This window comes from Manacus vitellinus, unplaced genomic scaffold, assembly GCF_001715985.3.
Source record: "Manacus vitellinus isolate BGI_N305 unplaced genomic scaffold, ASM171598v3 scaffold_5_pilon, whole genome shotgun sequence".
NCBI lineage: Eukaryota > Metazoa > Chordata > Aves > Passeriformes > Pipridae > Manacus > Manacus vitellinus.
In genome coordinates, this window is record NW_021940682.1 from 798,732 (window position 1) to 815,258 (window position 16,527).

Genomic DNA, 16,527 nt, shown 5'->3' on the forward strand with positions numbered 1-16,527 from the left:
GAGATACTATAAGCATCTGAATTTATATCTGATATAGATCTTCTGATACCCACAGAATCACTTGCAGGAACAAACATGGGAGATTATCATAGCTGTATATGGTAAAAACAAGCCTTGTCAGTCCTGAAGTATCTCAAAACATCAGAAAATGGACTTAGTACAACCTATGTAATAGCTATAAACCTGTTGATGATATCTTCATACCCTTTTTACTCTTAAAATTTGGAATAACAGGTCTGAATCAATACTATAAAACACATTTATTTTAATCATATAGAATTTTATGTTGTACAGCTGAAAAACCTGCAGAGGGTGTCAGGCTGAGAGCAAAAATTCTAGGGATGCTAATAATATTCTTAAGAAGTAAGTAAGGAGAAGGATTTATGGGATTAGCTGATTTTTAAAATAGAATTTGCTGATCTCCTGATTTCTGTTTGTCTTACTAACTCTCCTCACTTTTTCATCTTTATGTATGTTATCTATTAATGCTCACAGGCGTAGAAGTGTGTTTGCTTTCCTAACTCTGCTACCCTCATGCCTTTGGACTGATTATCTTTTGGCATTTTATATTAATCCTTGGTAAGTGATTTATTTGTTTTTCCATATGCAATGTGTAAACAGTGTTAATTCCTATTACATGAAAAATGTGGGATACCTTTGTTTTCAAATGGGTCGAAGCTCTTGAAGATACAATTTTCTTGTACTAGAACACGGATTGGAGAGGATGTGGGTACCAAAGTATTTGCTACCCTGCTTCATCTGGTTCATCTGCTTATGCTCCAACCCATTTTGGTATTAAAAAGCTAATCTTGCAGTGGTCATCACATTCATCTCATTGCTGTCTTTGCAATTTTTGCCACTTCATTGTAAATCCTGGCTTCTTGTGTCCCAGTTACTCACCTGTTCATTGCCTGGCACTGACTTCTGTGGATGCTGTTCTATTACTAAAATTGCTTGATCATGCCCCACCTGTTTGGTGTGTGATGTCAAATACCTCAGTTTTTTTAAAGGTGCAGTTACGTTCTCCTGACACAGTAAATGTTTTGCTTTTGAAAAAAAAAACAGTTCAGTGAGAACTGATACAAATAGAAGTCCCAAAGTGAAAGAATTGGATCACCGTGTGCACGTCTCACTGTGTATCTGTGTATATTTAATACTTCAGTCTGTAAATAATTTATAAAGATTTAGTAAACAACTGATGGCTTTTTTTGAAAATACCTAACAAAGCCATGGGTCTACTTAGTACCAGAACTGTTTTACAAACCATTTAAGAAACAACTACAAATTTACTATGATCGAAAACCACTTAATTTATGTAAAGAAACCTAATTTCCTGATGGTCTTGAGTCCAAACTATAGGGATTTACAAAACATGTGGTATGGAAGTTTAGATTTATTTTTCCTGGTCTTACCACATGACACCAAAGCACTGGCAAGCAGATATCAACATCTTCAACACAGGGATTTCTGAGGCTGAGTTCCCTTGAGTCACAGTAGGTATGAAAAAAAACCCATCTAAATTTTCAGTGGGCCCAGAAATGAGAGCGTTTCTGTAACTGAAGAAAGGTCCATTTCTTCTCTCAGGAAAATGAAATCATGTTCTTTACACACACCCAGCTGAAGAGCAGCTGGAAGTCTTCCACACCTCTCCAAGGTTCCTATTATATTGACTTGTAACTTGTCTGATGTAAACCCAGCTACCTCTCGAGCTGCACAGTGGTGGAGCTCCTGCAAGAAGAATTGTTGTCTTCTTTTGCCCCTTTGTTTTTTTTCTTTTAATATACATTAACTCACCTTTCCAGATGTGCACCTTTCTTTAGAGGTTTCCTCTTCAATCAGTCTACCTAGTTTAGTGTAGATGATTAAATTCACAGGAGCAGAAGCTGAATGAGGTGAGATTAATCCCTCTCTTTGTATTTTAATCTGTAGAGTAAATGGAATAACAGATGAAACACCAGCTAACGTTTCAAATGTCTTTGTTTTGTGCACAAGTTGGCTTAAAATATTTATGAACATTCAGAAAACAATTGCAATGCTAAGAAACAAAGGCCTCTTGAGACTATCAAAGCACATGAAATTCTTGCTGACAAATGTATATCAATCGTTTGTTTTATTGCCTCTTGAAGTGTTCCTTGGAGAAGCATTCTTAGAAGCATCCCCATCATAAGGAACATTTAGGTATTCTTTTTCTTTTCAAATTAATTCCAATGTGCCCAACATTAAAAGGTTTACCATAGTCACAGGGGATAGAGATGTGTTGAATAAATTACTGATATTAATTTTAGGATTTCATTGGAAGAATTCTTCAAAGATGGAGAGTTTATGTGTACAGTCCACATGAATGTGCAGATACTATACAGGTAGTATCTGTACAGATAACATGGTAGGCTGAAGAGGTTTGTAGTATTTGCAAAGTAAAGCTGTGCAAAGTAAATCTCTGCATTAATGTAAAGCTGATATTACTATAGTTCTTGTTAACTCTGCAGGCAAAACTCCTTATCTAAGTGGAAATGTACCTTGACAAAATACCAAAATCACTACAGGATGTGGCTGCTCCAGAAACTGAATATTTCTTAAAGCTTAATTTTGGAAATTCATTTTTTAATTTAACTTCTAAACTTAGTGGGGTAGAAAAATAAAAATACTTCACTTCTTAATATTTATTTCTGTATATTTTCACTGTTTTAAGCTTAAAAGCCTTCTCCTTTGATTTCCTAATTGAAGCTATGAACCAAATTATCTAGAAGTCATTTTCATGTCATCATGAAATTAAAAATATCATTATTATAACATGGAAAATTAACAGATATTGTGTAATGACCAGTAAGAAAAAAAATGACACTACTAAAATTCTTTTTGAATAAGCAAGAATCTGTTCTTTAGCTGATTTAACAAAGGAGATTAGTGTTTTCAGACCTCTAGCCAAATTATTCTAGGGTGCTTACTTTGTCTATTTAGTCTGATTGATTGCTTAACCTTTTTGTGGCAAAACTGAAATGAACACACACACCCCCTCCAAAAAACCACATGGTGGTAATTAGTGTAGTGCAGTTCTTAAGTCCAAACCCTTGGGTTGTACTGCTTAACACATTGAAAAATTTGCTCATCACTGTCACTAGTGAATTATATCACTTATAAATCATGTGCAGACTGTATTACACGACTGGCATAATTATCTCGAGCTGTTAAAAGTCAATTAACGTTATCTAAGGTTTAAGCTTGAGTCCCACTGAGGTCAGTGGGATATTTGCCACTGTCTTCATTGATCATCACAAGCAGGTTATAAAACAGGCCCTTTCTTTTTTTCCTTCACCCTTTCTCAAGTTTGCAAATGGTGGTCTTTTCCCTTTACCCAACAGATGCTTCTCATTCCCAGTTGCTCTCCAGTGTTGACATCCAGTTTCCCAGCCCACTGGAGACTGAGCAGAGCAGCCCAGGGGATGTTGTGGTGCCACGTTCCCCCCAGCAGCACAGCCCCCTGCCAAGGTTTTGGGCTCAGCCCACCCAAAACCAACAACGCCCTTGGGGCAGGATTTATAGAGGACACAGGTTTTCCTTTTCCCAAGGGTTTTCCTTTTCACATTCTCAGAGCCATGGAGTGGAAAATGCATCCCACTGGAGTCAACAGAAATTTTGCTGTCAGCTTAAAATTGTCCAAGTTATTATCATCAATCTCCTCCTGAGTATGATGGTGACCAGGAAGCATACATTCTTAAATCAGTATTATCTTTGAATAGACAATAGTTTAATGAATGAAAAACACTTCTCTTTTGTTTTTTTTTTCTTTTTACAGGAGTAAAAATGGATTAAAGAAGAGAAAGCTGACCAAGTATGTAATTTCTTTGATATTTAAAGGAGTAAGACTTAGACTAAATATGCATTATGGAGTACATGTCATAGTGGTATTGCAGTTACAGATATAGAAAACTTCTAGATAAACATATCCTCAGAGAGATATCTGCAGGCAGAAAACAAACAATAATTGGACAAAAGCAATTCTTCTCCCAGATTGTAATAAAACAGCTCCTTACTGATAGAAAATTAGTCATCAGGGAAAAGATCAATTATTCAACTTAGTGATTTCGACAGAGCTTATCCTTAGTTAAAAATGACAAAGGGGGGGAAACTGGGATGGATTTATTTCTACTGATATTTCCCTCCTGACATCAGACTCTCATTACAGTTGTTGCTAGAACATTAGATCATTAATGCTAACAGGTAAACAGGAGTAATTAAGTGGTGATAAGGCAGGTTCCTTTGGGCATATTGCCTCAAAGTAAATGAGAAGATTACTGTGTACATGCTTCAGTAGCTTGTAAATTAGAGCATGATAATTAGGTGAGGGAAGCTGTTTACCTGTGTTTCGTTGTTCAGATCGTCAGCCTAATTATTTCTGCGTTATGTTCAGAGGCTGTGCCTCTGCTGTAGCAGATAGATCCTCACCTGGTGAAAAAGTGTGTAGAATGATGGGAGTCATTAAATCAAGGCTAATTCATACCTGCTGAAGCTCTCCAGGATTTTCTATAGTTATGTGCCACTTTTTTTTAACCACCATATCTCTTTGAGACATTGACCTCTAATGACAAATGTGTACAGTTCCCAAAGCCAGCAAAGAAAGCAGTCAGGACAGTGGCATCCAAAATGATGGTTTAGGGGGATTCTTTTTTTGGTGGACCTTCTAAAAAAAAATCAAAGCCTAAATATGAAATCAATTTCTCTGCATGAGCAAAGCTCAGATGAGTTTTAAAAGCATCTCTTCCAGAAGTGAAATTATCCGAAAGCAACATTTCTCACGGCACAAGAGGCAACTTAAATGAAGCATCAGCAGCTGCTCTGGTGCCAGAAGGACATTGGTGAGATGGCACTGAGAGTGGGTCTGCAGTGGAGTCCTGAATCACCACCTCTTACTGTGCCACCTGTGCCTTGGGATTGCACCCACCTGCAAAAGCAATTCAGTGGCTAGTGATTAATTGTAGGAAGGGTGCATGGGCCATTCAGACCAGTGGTTTCCTGCAGGTAGAACAAGCCCAATCCCTTTAAACAGGGTGCTTATTATCATCAGCACTGGCAGCTGCAGCATTGAGCACACCCAGAGGGGTCAGTACCCCTCTCTCAGCCTCTCTTTCTGGTGCTCTTGCATTTTGTAATGAGCAGTACACCCACATTTTGTGGCCCTGAAACACAAGGTTGCTCTTTATTGTTGCTTTCTAGCATTAACAGTTGCAAATACATATTTATGACTTGAGAATCACAGAATTACAGAATATGCTGAGTTGGAAGGGACCCACAAGGATCATTGAGTCCAACTCTTAACCCTGTACAGGACTATCCCCAAGAGTCACACTATTCTGGGGGAAACAAATGAAAGGTACTTCAAAAGTTGAATTTTTTTTTTACTTAATTTCTGTGTATTTTTCCTTTAAAGCCCTGTCCAGCTGGATGATTTTGACGGATACATCAAGGATATGGCCAAAGATTCAGATTACAAATTTTCTCTGCAATTTGAGGTAAATCTCTGAGGATTCTGCCCTCTGCTACTTGCCATGCCCAGATCAGCTTTTTCAAGATGTTAAGTTTGTGTGGTGTGTTCCTGTGCTCTGTGTTGATCGATGTGAGCTGTTGCTGGGTGGGTCAGCTTCACTTCCACTTCTGCAGAATTTAAAAGTGGATGTTGGTGTTGCTAAAGCCTGCATTTAGTAAACTCATTTGAGTGCCTCATCACAATCAATTCAAGATAATTGTCAGAGCAACGCATTTACTTTAAGATGTGCTGGTAGACTGAATTGAATTTGGGATTTTAATATCTTTATTTTACATCTTAAATGCCCTTAATTTGAGAGGAAGCATTGGAATGAGAAAGCAGCATCGAAAGTCTCTGTAAGAGCAAGGAGATCTCTCTAAGACAGGTTCAGGTGCATTCTCTTAATAACCCAGAATTTAAAGTCAATTTAATAGTATAAATCTAAAAAAAATCCTATCCTCGGGCTGTCTTCCAAAGATTTAAACATGGAAAGGGAGTGGGGAGGATTCTCTGGGCGTTGAGATGGCTGGCAGGATCCCTTCCTGGCAGTGAAACTTCCTCTAATGCAATACATATTAGATGTAACTACTGAAGGTAACGACTAGAAAGATCTTCCAAGCATTCCCCCAAAATTAAAAGCCACTTGAGGACTTGAAGAAACCCCTTTAAGTGGGGCAGATGACCACCACAGAAGTAACTTAGCAACCTCCCGGTTTGACAGTGTTTTTGGGTAATTAAATGTGGGTAGAGAGGGACAATCTGCAGTCACAGCCTGGAAGGCAGCAGTGTGTTGGCAGCATTCAGCAGGAGACTCCAGCATTGCCCTGCAGCTGCTTGGAGTCCAACTCAGAGGCATCAGATAAGGAAAGTCAGTATAGTCCTAAGTCAGTTTATAAGGTGATTCATAAACATTTTCTGTCTGGTACCTGCTACAAGTAATTGCTTCTCAAAGAACTATTTTTCGAGCGTGTGTGAGTTTGACCTTGGTGTTTCTCTTTCTGTTACCCCAGGAGCTAAAACTGATTGGGCTTGACATACCCCACTTTGCTGCTGACCTTCCCATGAATCGCTGCAAAAACCGCTACACAAATATCCTGCCGTGTAAGTACAACGCACACTAAATCCTGCTGACATCCCTAGCCAGGGAAAGAAGAGTTTTAATAAGAAAACTGGAAAATCAGGGCACATTTCCTGACTGATAAAAGTCCATTCTAAAAATCTGCTCTCGCAGAGAACCGGGCAAGGGATGGTTTTGGTTAGCTTTGAACAGGCATAGCTTCCTGGGGATGTTTTATCACAAAAGTTTGGAGGTGAGAAGCACAAGGTCGTTTCTGCTACTGAGTAGTGTTACTATTTTCCTCTTGTGGTTTTAATGAAACCTAAGGGAGCCCAGAGGGATGGCACTTGGAGGGTGTGTTTTGCAGAACAGTAATCATGGTGTGTCCATGTAGTGTTTGCTGAATCAAACATTGCTCTGTTGGTAAATTTAAGCATTTTCTATTTTTTAATAGATTTTTTTTTTGCAGTTTCTGTAGGGCTGGTTTTAATTTTGCCTGGTTGGGGATGAGTGCTGTGTTTGAGAGAAAAGGTTTTTGTGATTTATTTTTCCTTTTACAGATGATTTTAGTCGCGTCCGCTTAGTCTCAATGAATGAAGAGGAGGGATCTGATTACATTAATGCCAACTACATTCCTGTGAGTACAGAGATTTGGTCAGTGTAAAGTTAAGTGTCCTGCACAGCAGTGTGCCCCCTGCAAACAGCACAATAACTTCTGGAAGCTCAGTCATGTTCTCAGCGTTGCCTTCAGCTTCAAATATTTTGCCTACAGGGAATTGTGTGTTATGTCAGCCACCAAAAAAGAAAAAAAAAGGTGGCAGAGGGGAAGACTTTGACAAATTTTGCCACAGTAGCACTGAGTGAGCTTTGTGAAACCCAGATTGGACTGATAGGGAAATGGGGAGGAAATGCTGAGTGATTCAGGGGCCTTTTAAGGCAGCTAACAAAACCATAAACTTTTAAATGAGAAATTTTTCTAGATTTCTACACTACCTGATAAAAGGGTTAACACTCCAAAACTGACAAAATGCACAGAGCCCAGATGGTGCGTGGAGGGAATTCCTGCTTTCTGCCTCATCCGTGGTGCTCCCAGAGGGCCTCCCTCTCTCTGCCTGGCAGAGAACAGCCACTTACCAGGGAGTAGCACCCACAGTTTTAGGATAATTCAAGTGTACACAGAGCTGTAGCCAAATGTTTTGACACTGAGGGGTTGGCTGAAACCTCATCAGCTTTTTCCACTCTCACCTGTGCAGTCACTTAGGCTTATCCCTGCCACTGCCACAAAGGTTTGCGCCTCTGTTACCCTCCCATACTGTGGCTCTGTGTAAGCTGGAGAGCAATATCCAGTGTTTCTCTGCGTGGAGAGGAGGTAGAGCACTACAGCATCCACTTAGAAAAAGGTTTTTTTACCTGGGGACCACAGACAGATGAGCATCTCTGCACTCTTGCCATGAACGGAAGGCAGAGCTGGCTCTGACGAGAGCTGAGTCAGCATTACAGAAAAGGGAGGAGCCCTCGGGTGAGTCAGTGAAGCCACTTCTCTGTCACTGTGGCATTGCCCATGTGTGGACTGTTGAGCAAATTGCCTGTGCTTGGCTCCTATGTGCCAAGGTCAGCATGACCTTGCATGACCTTGAGCACTCAGACTGCAAGTGCCTGAACTCGCAGAGAATCAAGAAAGAAAAATGTTCCAACATTCAAAAGCATCGTGAACAACACAGGAAACTTCTGTGACATGGGATTATGGATTATAGGATTTTAAGTAGCTGTCCCTTTTGGATGTTCAGCTCTGCTTTACATCTCTTTAGCATTACTTGTAGCACAATGCTGACCATAGAAACTGGGACAGACACGTCATCTTAATGCTTAGCTTTTCCTGAGGGTCGCTTCTCCACTGAGTTCCTGCCTCCAAACCCATAAACCAGGGGGAATCTGTGTCCCTGTGCTAACAGAGAGATTTGGCATTTAGGTCAGATGTAGCCCATGCAGACAAACAGGCAGCAAATTCTGTGTAGTGCAAAAACTCAGACTGAGCTGACTGGTAATGATGTCTGGAGGAGGCCATTTGTGGAAAGTGTTCCCAAATGACAAATAATTTTACTATCTGCATACTGTGGTAGCACAGAAATTGTCCAATTTGCTCAGGATGGGATCATGCTGTGTGTTGTATGTATTTTTTACTCTTACTAGGGATATAAAATAACTTTCCAAATGCAGTTTTGATAATACAATCTCAGCAAATATGGTTATAGCTGATGCCAAAATGGTCATTCTGTGGATCTTTTTATTATAGTCTTAATAACAGTCTTTTGGTTTTGGAGCATGGAAAGAATCTTTCCAACTAAAAGCATGTTGATAGGGATAGGAAAAGGAATACATGGATATAAAAAATTTGAGCATGTGTTAAGAGCATTGAATCAGCATGCTCTCTATTATTTTAAGCAGAATTCTAATTAATATTTTATTATTTCAAGTCCTTATGACATAAGCACATGCATTCATTGCTACCTTCCACTTACACCAGGGGCTGAAAATCACCACAGGCACTGCTTGGGATGAGCAGGCTGAGCATATATAACTGGGTTTATACCTGTAACTAAACAAACCCTAAAATTACATAATTTGGAAGAACCTGAAACTTTGGTTTAGGGTTCTTATTACTTGCTTTTTTAATGTTGCCTTCTCTGCTCTCTGGGCAAATGATTTGTATAGTAACCATTTCATCTTCTGTCCTTCATTCTAAATTGCTTACATTTCAGGGGCACCAAATCTGGCAAAAGTTTCCACCGCAAAAATAAATACAAAAGATCATAAAATAGTTTCTTTATATTAGAAATCAATTTTAGAAATTCAAATTTAACATGAGCAAGCTAAAAATAGTATGAATGCCAGAGAGAAATACATGTTCTGAAGCAGTAATCATGTTGGCTAACAGCACCTATCTCTTTGTTTCTTAGGGTTATAATTCACCCCAGGAATACATTGCAACCCAAGGACCACTGCCAGAAACTAGGAATGATTTTTGGAAGATGGTTCTCCAGCAAAAATCTCAGATTATTGTTATGCTCACTCAGTGCAATGAGAAAAGACGGGTATGTAATAAAATCTTGTGCGTGGTGTAAAAGAAACTACTCTGAAAATGACATTATTTTCTGGTGAGTGAATGTCTTTGCATTGTTTTCTGATCATAAGGCAGTATCACAACCTGACCTAGAATAGCACTTCCCTTATGGCAGGCATTCCAGGACTTTCTTTGACCTTCCCACACCTTCCCTGACCTTCTTTTAACTTTTCTAACCTTCTTCGATCTTCTTCAACCTTCCCTGGATGTCACTGACCTTCACTGACCTTCCCTGACCTTCCCTGAGCTTCTTTGACCTCCTTTGACCTTCCCTGACTTTCTTTGACTATTCTGACCTTCTTTAATCCTTGTTGACCTTCCTTGACCTTTTTTGAACTTCCATTACCTTGTTTGGCCTTGTTTGACCTTGCTTGACCTTCAACCTCGTTTGACCCTCTTTAACCTTCCCTGACCTTCTTTGACCTTCTTCAATCTTTGACCTTTTTTTACCTTTTTGACCTTCTTTGAATTCCCCTGACCTTCCCTGACCCTTCTGATCTTCTTTGATATTCTTTGACTACCCCTTACCTTCTTTGTTCTTACCTCCTTTGACCTTCCTTGACCTTATCTGACCTTCTTGTGACCTTCCCTGACCTTATGAAACCTCTTCTCTTACATGAGGAGAGGCTGAGAGAGCTGGGACTCCTCACCCCAGAAAAGAGAAGGTTCAGGGGATCTTGTCACTGTGTATAAACACCTGATGGAGGGTAATGGAGACAAGGTGCCAGTGACAGGTCAAGAGTTGAATTGAACAAATTAGGAAAACACATTAAATTCTGTCTGAAATCAGGAAACACTTATTTACTGTGAGGTTGACTGAGCCCTGGCTCAGGTTGCCCAGAGGATGTGGAGCCTCCATCCTTGGAGATATTCCAAAGCCATCTGGACATGGTCTTGAGTAGCTGGCTCTAGGTGACCCTGCTTGAGCAGAGAGGCATTTGGATGAGATGACCTCCAGGAGTCCCTTCTAACCTCAGGCATTCTGTGATTCTGCTCTTTTCAGTTTAAATACTAATAAATTAGAAGGACGATGCTTTACATTTTTCCGTGATGTTATAATAGAAATATTTGGAATATAACAGAATATATATAACATATATGTACATTCTCATTCCCCATGTTTTGTTCCATTTTTTCTATTATATTAGGAAAATTAATAATCTACAATGACACTGTTTTTTCTTTCTTCACTGTACTAATGCTACCCTCTGGAAAAACAGTGTATAGCTGATGGCCAGTTACGCAAACAGGAATGGTCAGACTGGAAGGCATTGCAGGATAAATCACCTCTTATTGCAGCATCAAGTGACCAACTCTGTAGGCATTTCTAAACCAGAGGGTCTTTTGATTGTACTTCTTTATGTCTGTGTGTATTTACATAAATACAACTATGTGTGGATGTACATCCCTTCCAGGTGAAGTGTGATCATTACTGGCCTTTCACGGAAGATCCTGTGGCATATGGGGATATCACAGTGGAGATGCTGAGCGAGGAAGAGCACACAGACTGGGTTTATAGGAGCTTCCGAATTAGCTACGTAAGTGAAACACTTTGCGTGCTCCTGCCAAAGGAGTGGGAGTAATTTCGGTCCAGCCTTTCCTTAACTTTTGTCCATTTCTGGCATCCTGTGGGAAACACCCAAGGGAGATTGATGTACTGACTCACTCCACACAGGCAGATGACCAAATCACAAAACTTTCCCCTAAAATTGTTGTCTCTGTGAGTTTCTCAGCACAGTGCAAAACTGCAACAAAAGTAGAACCAGAGCTCTGGACACTTCTGTGGTGCCAATAATTAGTGACAACAAATGTGTGAGTTTCTTCTTTTCTGTATCTCAGGCACACCTTCTTACTATAAATTGTTCTTGAAAACTTGAAATTACCAATGCAGAAATTTAAACTATTTTTCAAAAGGGCAATTCTGCAATAATCATGTCTTCCCATAAAGTATTGAAACACATGTGAGAGCGTGGAATTTCCAAATTAAAGCTCTCCAGACTTTCAAGCATTACCACCCTTGTTTCCTGCATCAGCTCATGAAGGAAAGGTTAGGGATATGGAGGGGACGTGGGAAAAGCTGTGCACTGGCAATTCCACATTGGCCCAGGACTTAGTCCTGCCCAGCCTTGCCTCACTGTGTTCCAAAGAGTGCACAGGGGGCAGGCCAGGAGTGCAAATATGTAAACCACGGTGTTGGGGTCGAGTGAAAAGAAAAGGCTGTGGTTTGCAGTTGAGGTAAACTGTCCTTGACCAAACCCAGGGTGCCTTCTGATCTCATTTTTTGATATCCTGTGCCTAAGGATCAGGTGTTCTCTCTGACTGGAAAGAGGTTAGGGAGTAGGGAGATTTGGCCTGACCCAGAATGGAAGAACAAAAGGTATTACTTCATATGGCTTTTGGTGAGGATGGCCCTCCACCACTCACCATGCCTCGAGTTTCTTAAAGGCTCAAAGAAAAAATGTGTTGTGTTGAGGATCTTATTTTATTTAAAGCCAGTTAAAATTTTTAGCATTATAGAAATTTTTTATTATAATGAGCAATTTCCTAAATGGTTCCTTTCCCCCTGTAAGAGTTTTCTCTTCCCTTTTGGGTTTTTTTTTTCTTTACAACTTGAAAAGAAAAACTCTAGAGAGTCCAGTGTTGATTGTTTGCCAACAGCATTGTTCTTTATCTCTGGCAAAATGAGAAAAGGAGAAGGAATGGAACAGGAAGAGGAAGAAAGTCTAAACTTGAAAAATGCAACAGTTCTTGATTTGAAAGCAAAATAAAATGGAACCACCACGGAGACAAAAGCAAAATACAAATCCCAAACCCAGAAACAAGAAGTTCATACCACTTTGATTATAATGACCTGCTATCCCCTCCCCTTTTTAATCAAATGGCATGTACATTCTTTACCACTTTTTTTGGCTGACTTCACTTTCTTAGGCTGTATTTGAGAGGAAAAAAACCCACCACAAAATGACAAAAAGCCCTCAGGGTGACTGAGCGTGACTGCACTGTTAAAACTCCTGTGAACATGCTGCTGTTCTGCTTCTTCCATTAGGCTGATGAGGTGCAAGATGTGATGCATTTTAACTACACTGCCTGGCCAGACCACGGTGTCCCCACGACCAACGCTGCCGAGAGCATTCTCCAGTTTGTACAGATGGTCAGGCAGAAATCAGCAAAGACTAAAGGCCCCATGGTCATACACTGCAGGTAAATGCTTCAAGGAAACAGAGAACTACAAGTTGTTACATTAAATAGCTTGGGAAGAGATTAGAAGGAGAGATTTTTGGGTTCTGCTCATGCGTTAGCTGAACATGGTTCTCTCTCATGTTACAGGTGTAGAATTGGTCCCCTGCTCTGATTGCAGAGGAGCTGGAATTTCAGCCTGCAGCCATAGGCACTGAGGCATTTCTTTCTAAGGTGTTATCCACAAATGGCTTCAGGAGGCCTAGCAGGTGATCCTGATTTACAGCAGCTCAGAGCCTGCCCCTGCTCTCTTATTTCCACAACTGCAGAGTGCTGCTCCCCTGCAGATGTGCAGATCCTCCTCTGCTCATTCAGCTTTTGGAACATTCAGTGTGCCAGCAGTAACACTAGTATCCCATGCTAACAGTTATATGGGTTTCTTTCTGATTTTTTTTGAGAAAGGCTGTTTTATATACCGTCAGATTTCTCCCCTGTATGTCATCTGGCCTTTTATTAAGATGCTAATTTATATGTCCCCTCTGTGGGCAACTGCCATGTTAGTGGTGATATCATACCAGATTGGTTCCTGATGCAAATTTCCCAGCTGACTTCAAAGCTCTTTGTAGCTCCTCATGGGAGAGCAACTCACAACGGGTTCCTTAGAAATACATAAATAGATGTTTGTAGTGGATGAATATGTGTACATTATGGTGACATACTTCTAATGGAAGTCCAGGCTTGCATCTCCCACCCCAGAGAGGAGAGTTACATCGCTGCACTATGAGTCAGCACCTACCAGCACTGTCTTTCCTGGTGGTGATGTGATGGTCAGTACTGACTGTTCCCAGCACTTTGCACACTTTCCTTCTCAGAAAACAGTCTTGTGTAGTAATACAATTTCTAGTTTCCAGACATGGCACTTAATGTTCTACTGGAAGGCAAACAACTACAGCATTTGTAAGTGCAGCAAATCATGCAGTTCTCCCCTGTAACTTCATGGGGGATATTGTTCTGGGGAGATATTTATATACAACATTGTGAAATCAAACCCCATTTATACTAAGTAATTGTTTTGGGAAGCAACAGAAGCAAGTATCAGAGAGCTGGGTAACAACTTCAGTATTTCTTTTTTCAGTAAGATGCTTATAGCAGCAAAGAGAGGTATTTTCAGATAGTACTTTTGGACTGTATTGTATGTCTTACTGACCACACAGAATAAAAGTAGAAATGATATGAAATTGGTGTGGGGGAAGAAAAACAAAGTATTGATCAACTCCTGCAGCAATTGTTCTCAAATGCTAAAGAAGGCACAGAATGAATTTCTCAGTTAATGAATCTGTCAAATGAACACATCAGAGTTCTGTTGTATTCATCTTATTTAAGAAATTAACACAACACAAGCAAAAAAAAAAAACAAACTTGTTTTGTGACAGTTATGTTGAACTGTATTGAGATGAACTCTTAAATACTTTCAAGGCTTTTCAGAAAAAATATGAGAAGGCAGAAAAAGCAACTTTTGCCAAGATGCACACTTCTACCCTTAGTAGTAGGTATGGTGTTGGGATGGTGTGTGAAACTCTATACAACCTCTAAAGCCACAGTCATTGAAATCAGATTTAAACATTACATGTGACATCACAATGAAAAGAATCATACACACATAAGAATCCCTAAATGAAAGCAGTATGTCTTTTTTACTAGTTACTAAGCTTCCCTTTGAGGGAATGAAGATTTTCAGCTGAGTGGTTGCTATTTCTGCCTTGTGCTCCTAAGTCAGAACCTGGAGTGTAGGCTCTTCTGGGTGGTTTGTCCTGTGAGGATGAAGTGCAGTAGTGCAGTGCCTGTGCAACCCAAGAGCTTTGCAGTGTGGAGAGCTGTGTGGAAGTGAGTCCTGCAGGTTCAACCCTCGCTGCCTTTGTGCAGCAATCGCTGCCAAGCAGATCTCTGCACTTCTGCCTACAGCCTCTGGAGTTAGAGGGTTCTCATGAGTTCTGTGAGGGTGGCAGTGAAAGCAGGAAGAGCTGACAGCCAAGGGTGGATGAGCGTGTGCATGCACATTCTGTGTGTAAATGCACAGAGTAGTATAAAAAGGTGAAATATTTGCAGAGCCACCCACTCCATGAACTCTGCTGAACCAATCAATGATGGATTGCACGGCATTAAATCCAACAGGTTAACCAGCCCACCTGACCTCAGGTTTGCTCTGTCTGATTATCACAGCTGCAGGACTCCTGCTTTCTGCACTGACTGTCCTGTGTGTGCCTCCTCCAGAAAAGCCTGAAATGAGGTGCATGTCATGCATGTCTGTGTTGTGTTGCAGTGCTGGAGTGGGACGAACAGGAACCTTCATAGCCCTGGACCGGCTCTTGCAGCACATCCGTGACCACGAGTTCGTCGACATCTTGGGCCTGGTGTCTGACATGCGCTCCTACAGAATGTCCATGGTGCAAACAGAGGTAACATCAGTTTGCTTCAACATTGTGAAAGTACTGTCATGTCCATTTAGTGTGTTCGTGTCCCTGAACACTTGACAAAATGGCTGTGAACAGGTATAATTAAGTTCTCATCTTTGTTGTAATACTGTCACGTTATTAATCTGCTGCATAGGTGGGTCTGATAATATATCTGCAATCTCATGGATATCTTCCAGAGGGGATGAGTTATTCTCATCTTCTGTGAAATTAATACGCACACAATGCACTAGAAGAGATTAACATATGAGATTTTCAAACCACATTGAAAAGAATTGAGCTTGCTGAGGGGATTAATAGCTCATGAAATATCAGTATCGGGCAGCCTTGTTCAAGTATCACGTTGGTATCATCTAGCCAAGCACAGGATTTCAATTACACAATGGAAATACAAATAACGAGCAAAACAGAAAAGAAGGACTTTGAGTCTGCCAGACACCCTCCTCGCCCTTCTCCCTACCCAAATACCTACTGGGTAGTTATTTTTCTGGTTTTAAGAAAAATGTACTGGAAAAATGTGCTGGGGAAAAAAAAGTTTTAGCAGGGAGAGGAGAGGAGTAAGAAAACCTGCAGTGACAATAACTAGCATCTGGAGATGAAAAAAAGTTCATTATTCTCAGTCCATCCTGGATCATTCCTATCAAACTGCCACCTTTCATCACAATTCAGTGTATTAAACCAAAGGCAGATCCACATGTAAAAAACAGAGAAAAAAGTCCTGATGATTCATTTCAGCTGGAACTGTGTTAATCATTCCAGAAGGGATGTAGTTTTCTGTTGTGTTTTTTGGTTGTGGAGCTTTTTTTTTGGTAATTTTTTTCTTTTTCTTTTTCTCCTTTTTTTTTCTCCTTTTTTTTTTTTTAATTTTTTTTTCCCATGTACAACCTCATTGCCTGCCTGGGGCTGATGTCAAGGGCAGTTGCTGAGCTCCTGCTGCTCCAGGCAGTGGCCAAGCCTGGCCTTAGGGGTCACTGGGTGACACTGACACTCAGGCACAGAGGCCACTGAAAAGTCTTTTCTTACAAAATCTGAAACCACCAACAGCTGACCTGAGTTCATGTTGCCTTGTATGCTGGAAACTTGGCAATGCCTCACTGAGCACTTAAAAAAAACAAATGGCACAGGCCCAAAAGGGGGATGAGAATGAAGAATATCATGAATTGAAACAGTCACTCCAAAT

The 16,527-nt window shown here is 40.4% G+C and overlaps 1 protein-coding gene across 1 annotated transcript in view; it reads left to right on the forward strand.

Annotated features, from left to right (window-relative positions):
* The window catches only part of PTPRO (protein tyrosine phosphatase receptor type O), a 68,289-nt gene that overhangs the window by 48,282 nt on the left and 3,480 nt on the right, over window positions 1-16,527 (forward strand). Inside the window, exons 17-25 of the mRNA XM_008919827.3 lie at window positions 496-579; window positions 3,794-3,829; window positions 5,426-5,507; window positions 6,532-6,622; window positions 7,139-7,215; window positions 9,536-9,670; window positions 11,115-11,237; window positions 12,746-12,900; window positions 15,197-15,332. Coding sequence (XP_008918075.3) covers window positions 496-579; window positions 3,794-3,829; window positions 5,426-5,507; window positions 6,532-6,622; window positions 7,139-7,215; window positions 9,536-9,670; window positions 11,115-11,237; window positions 12,746-12,900; window positions 15,197-15,332 — 919 coding nt within the window. The remainder of the gene's footprint in view (window positions 1-495; window positions 580-3,793; window positions 3,830-5,425; window positions 5,508-6,531; window positions 6,623-7,138; window positions 7,216-9,535; window positions 9,671-11,114; window positions 11,238-12,745; window positions 12,901-15,196; window positions 15,333-16,527) is intronic.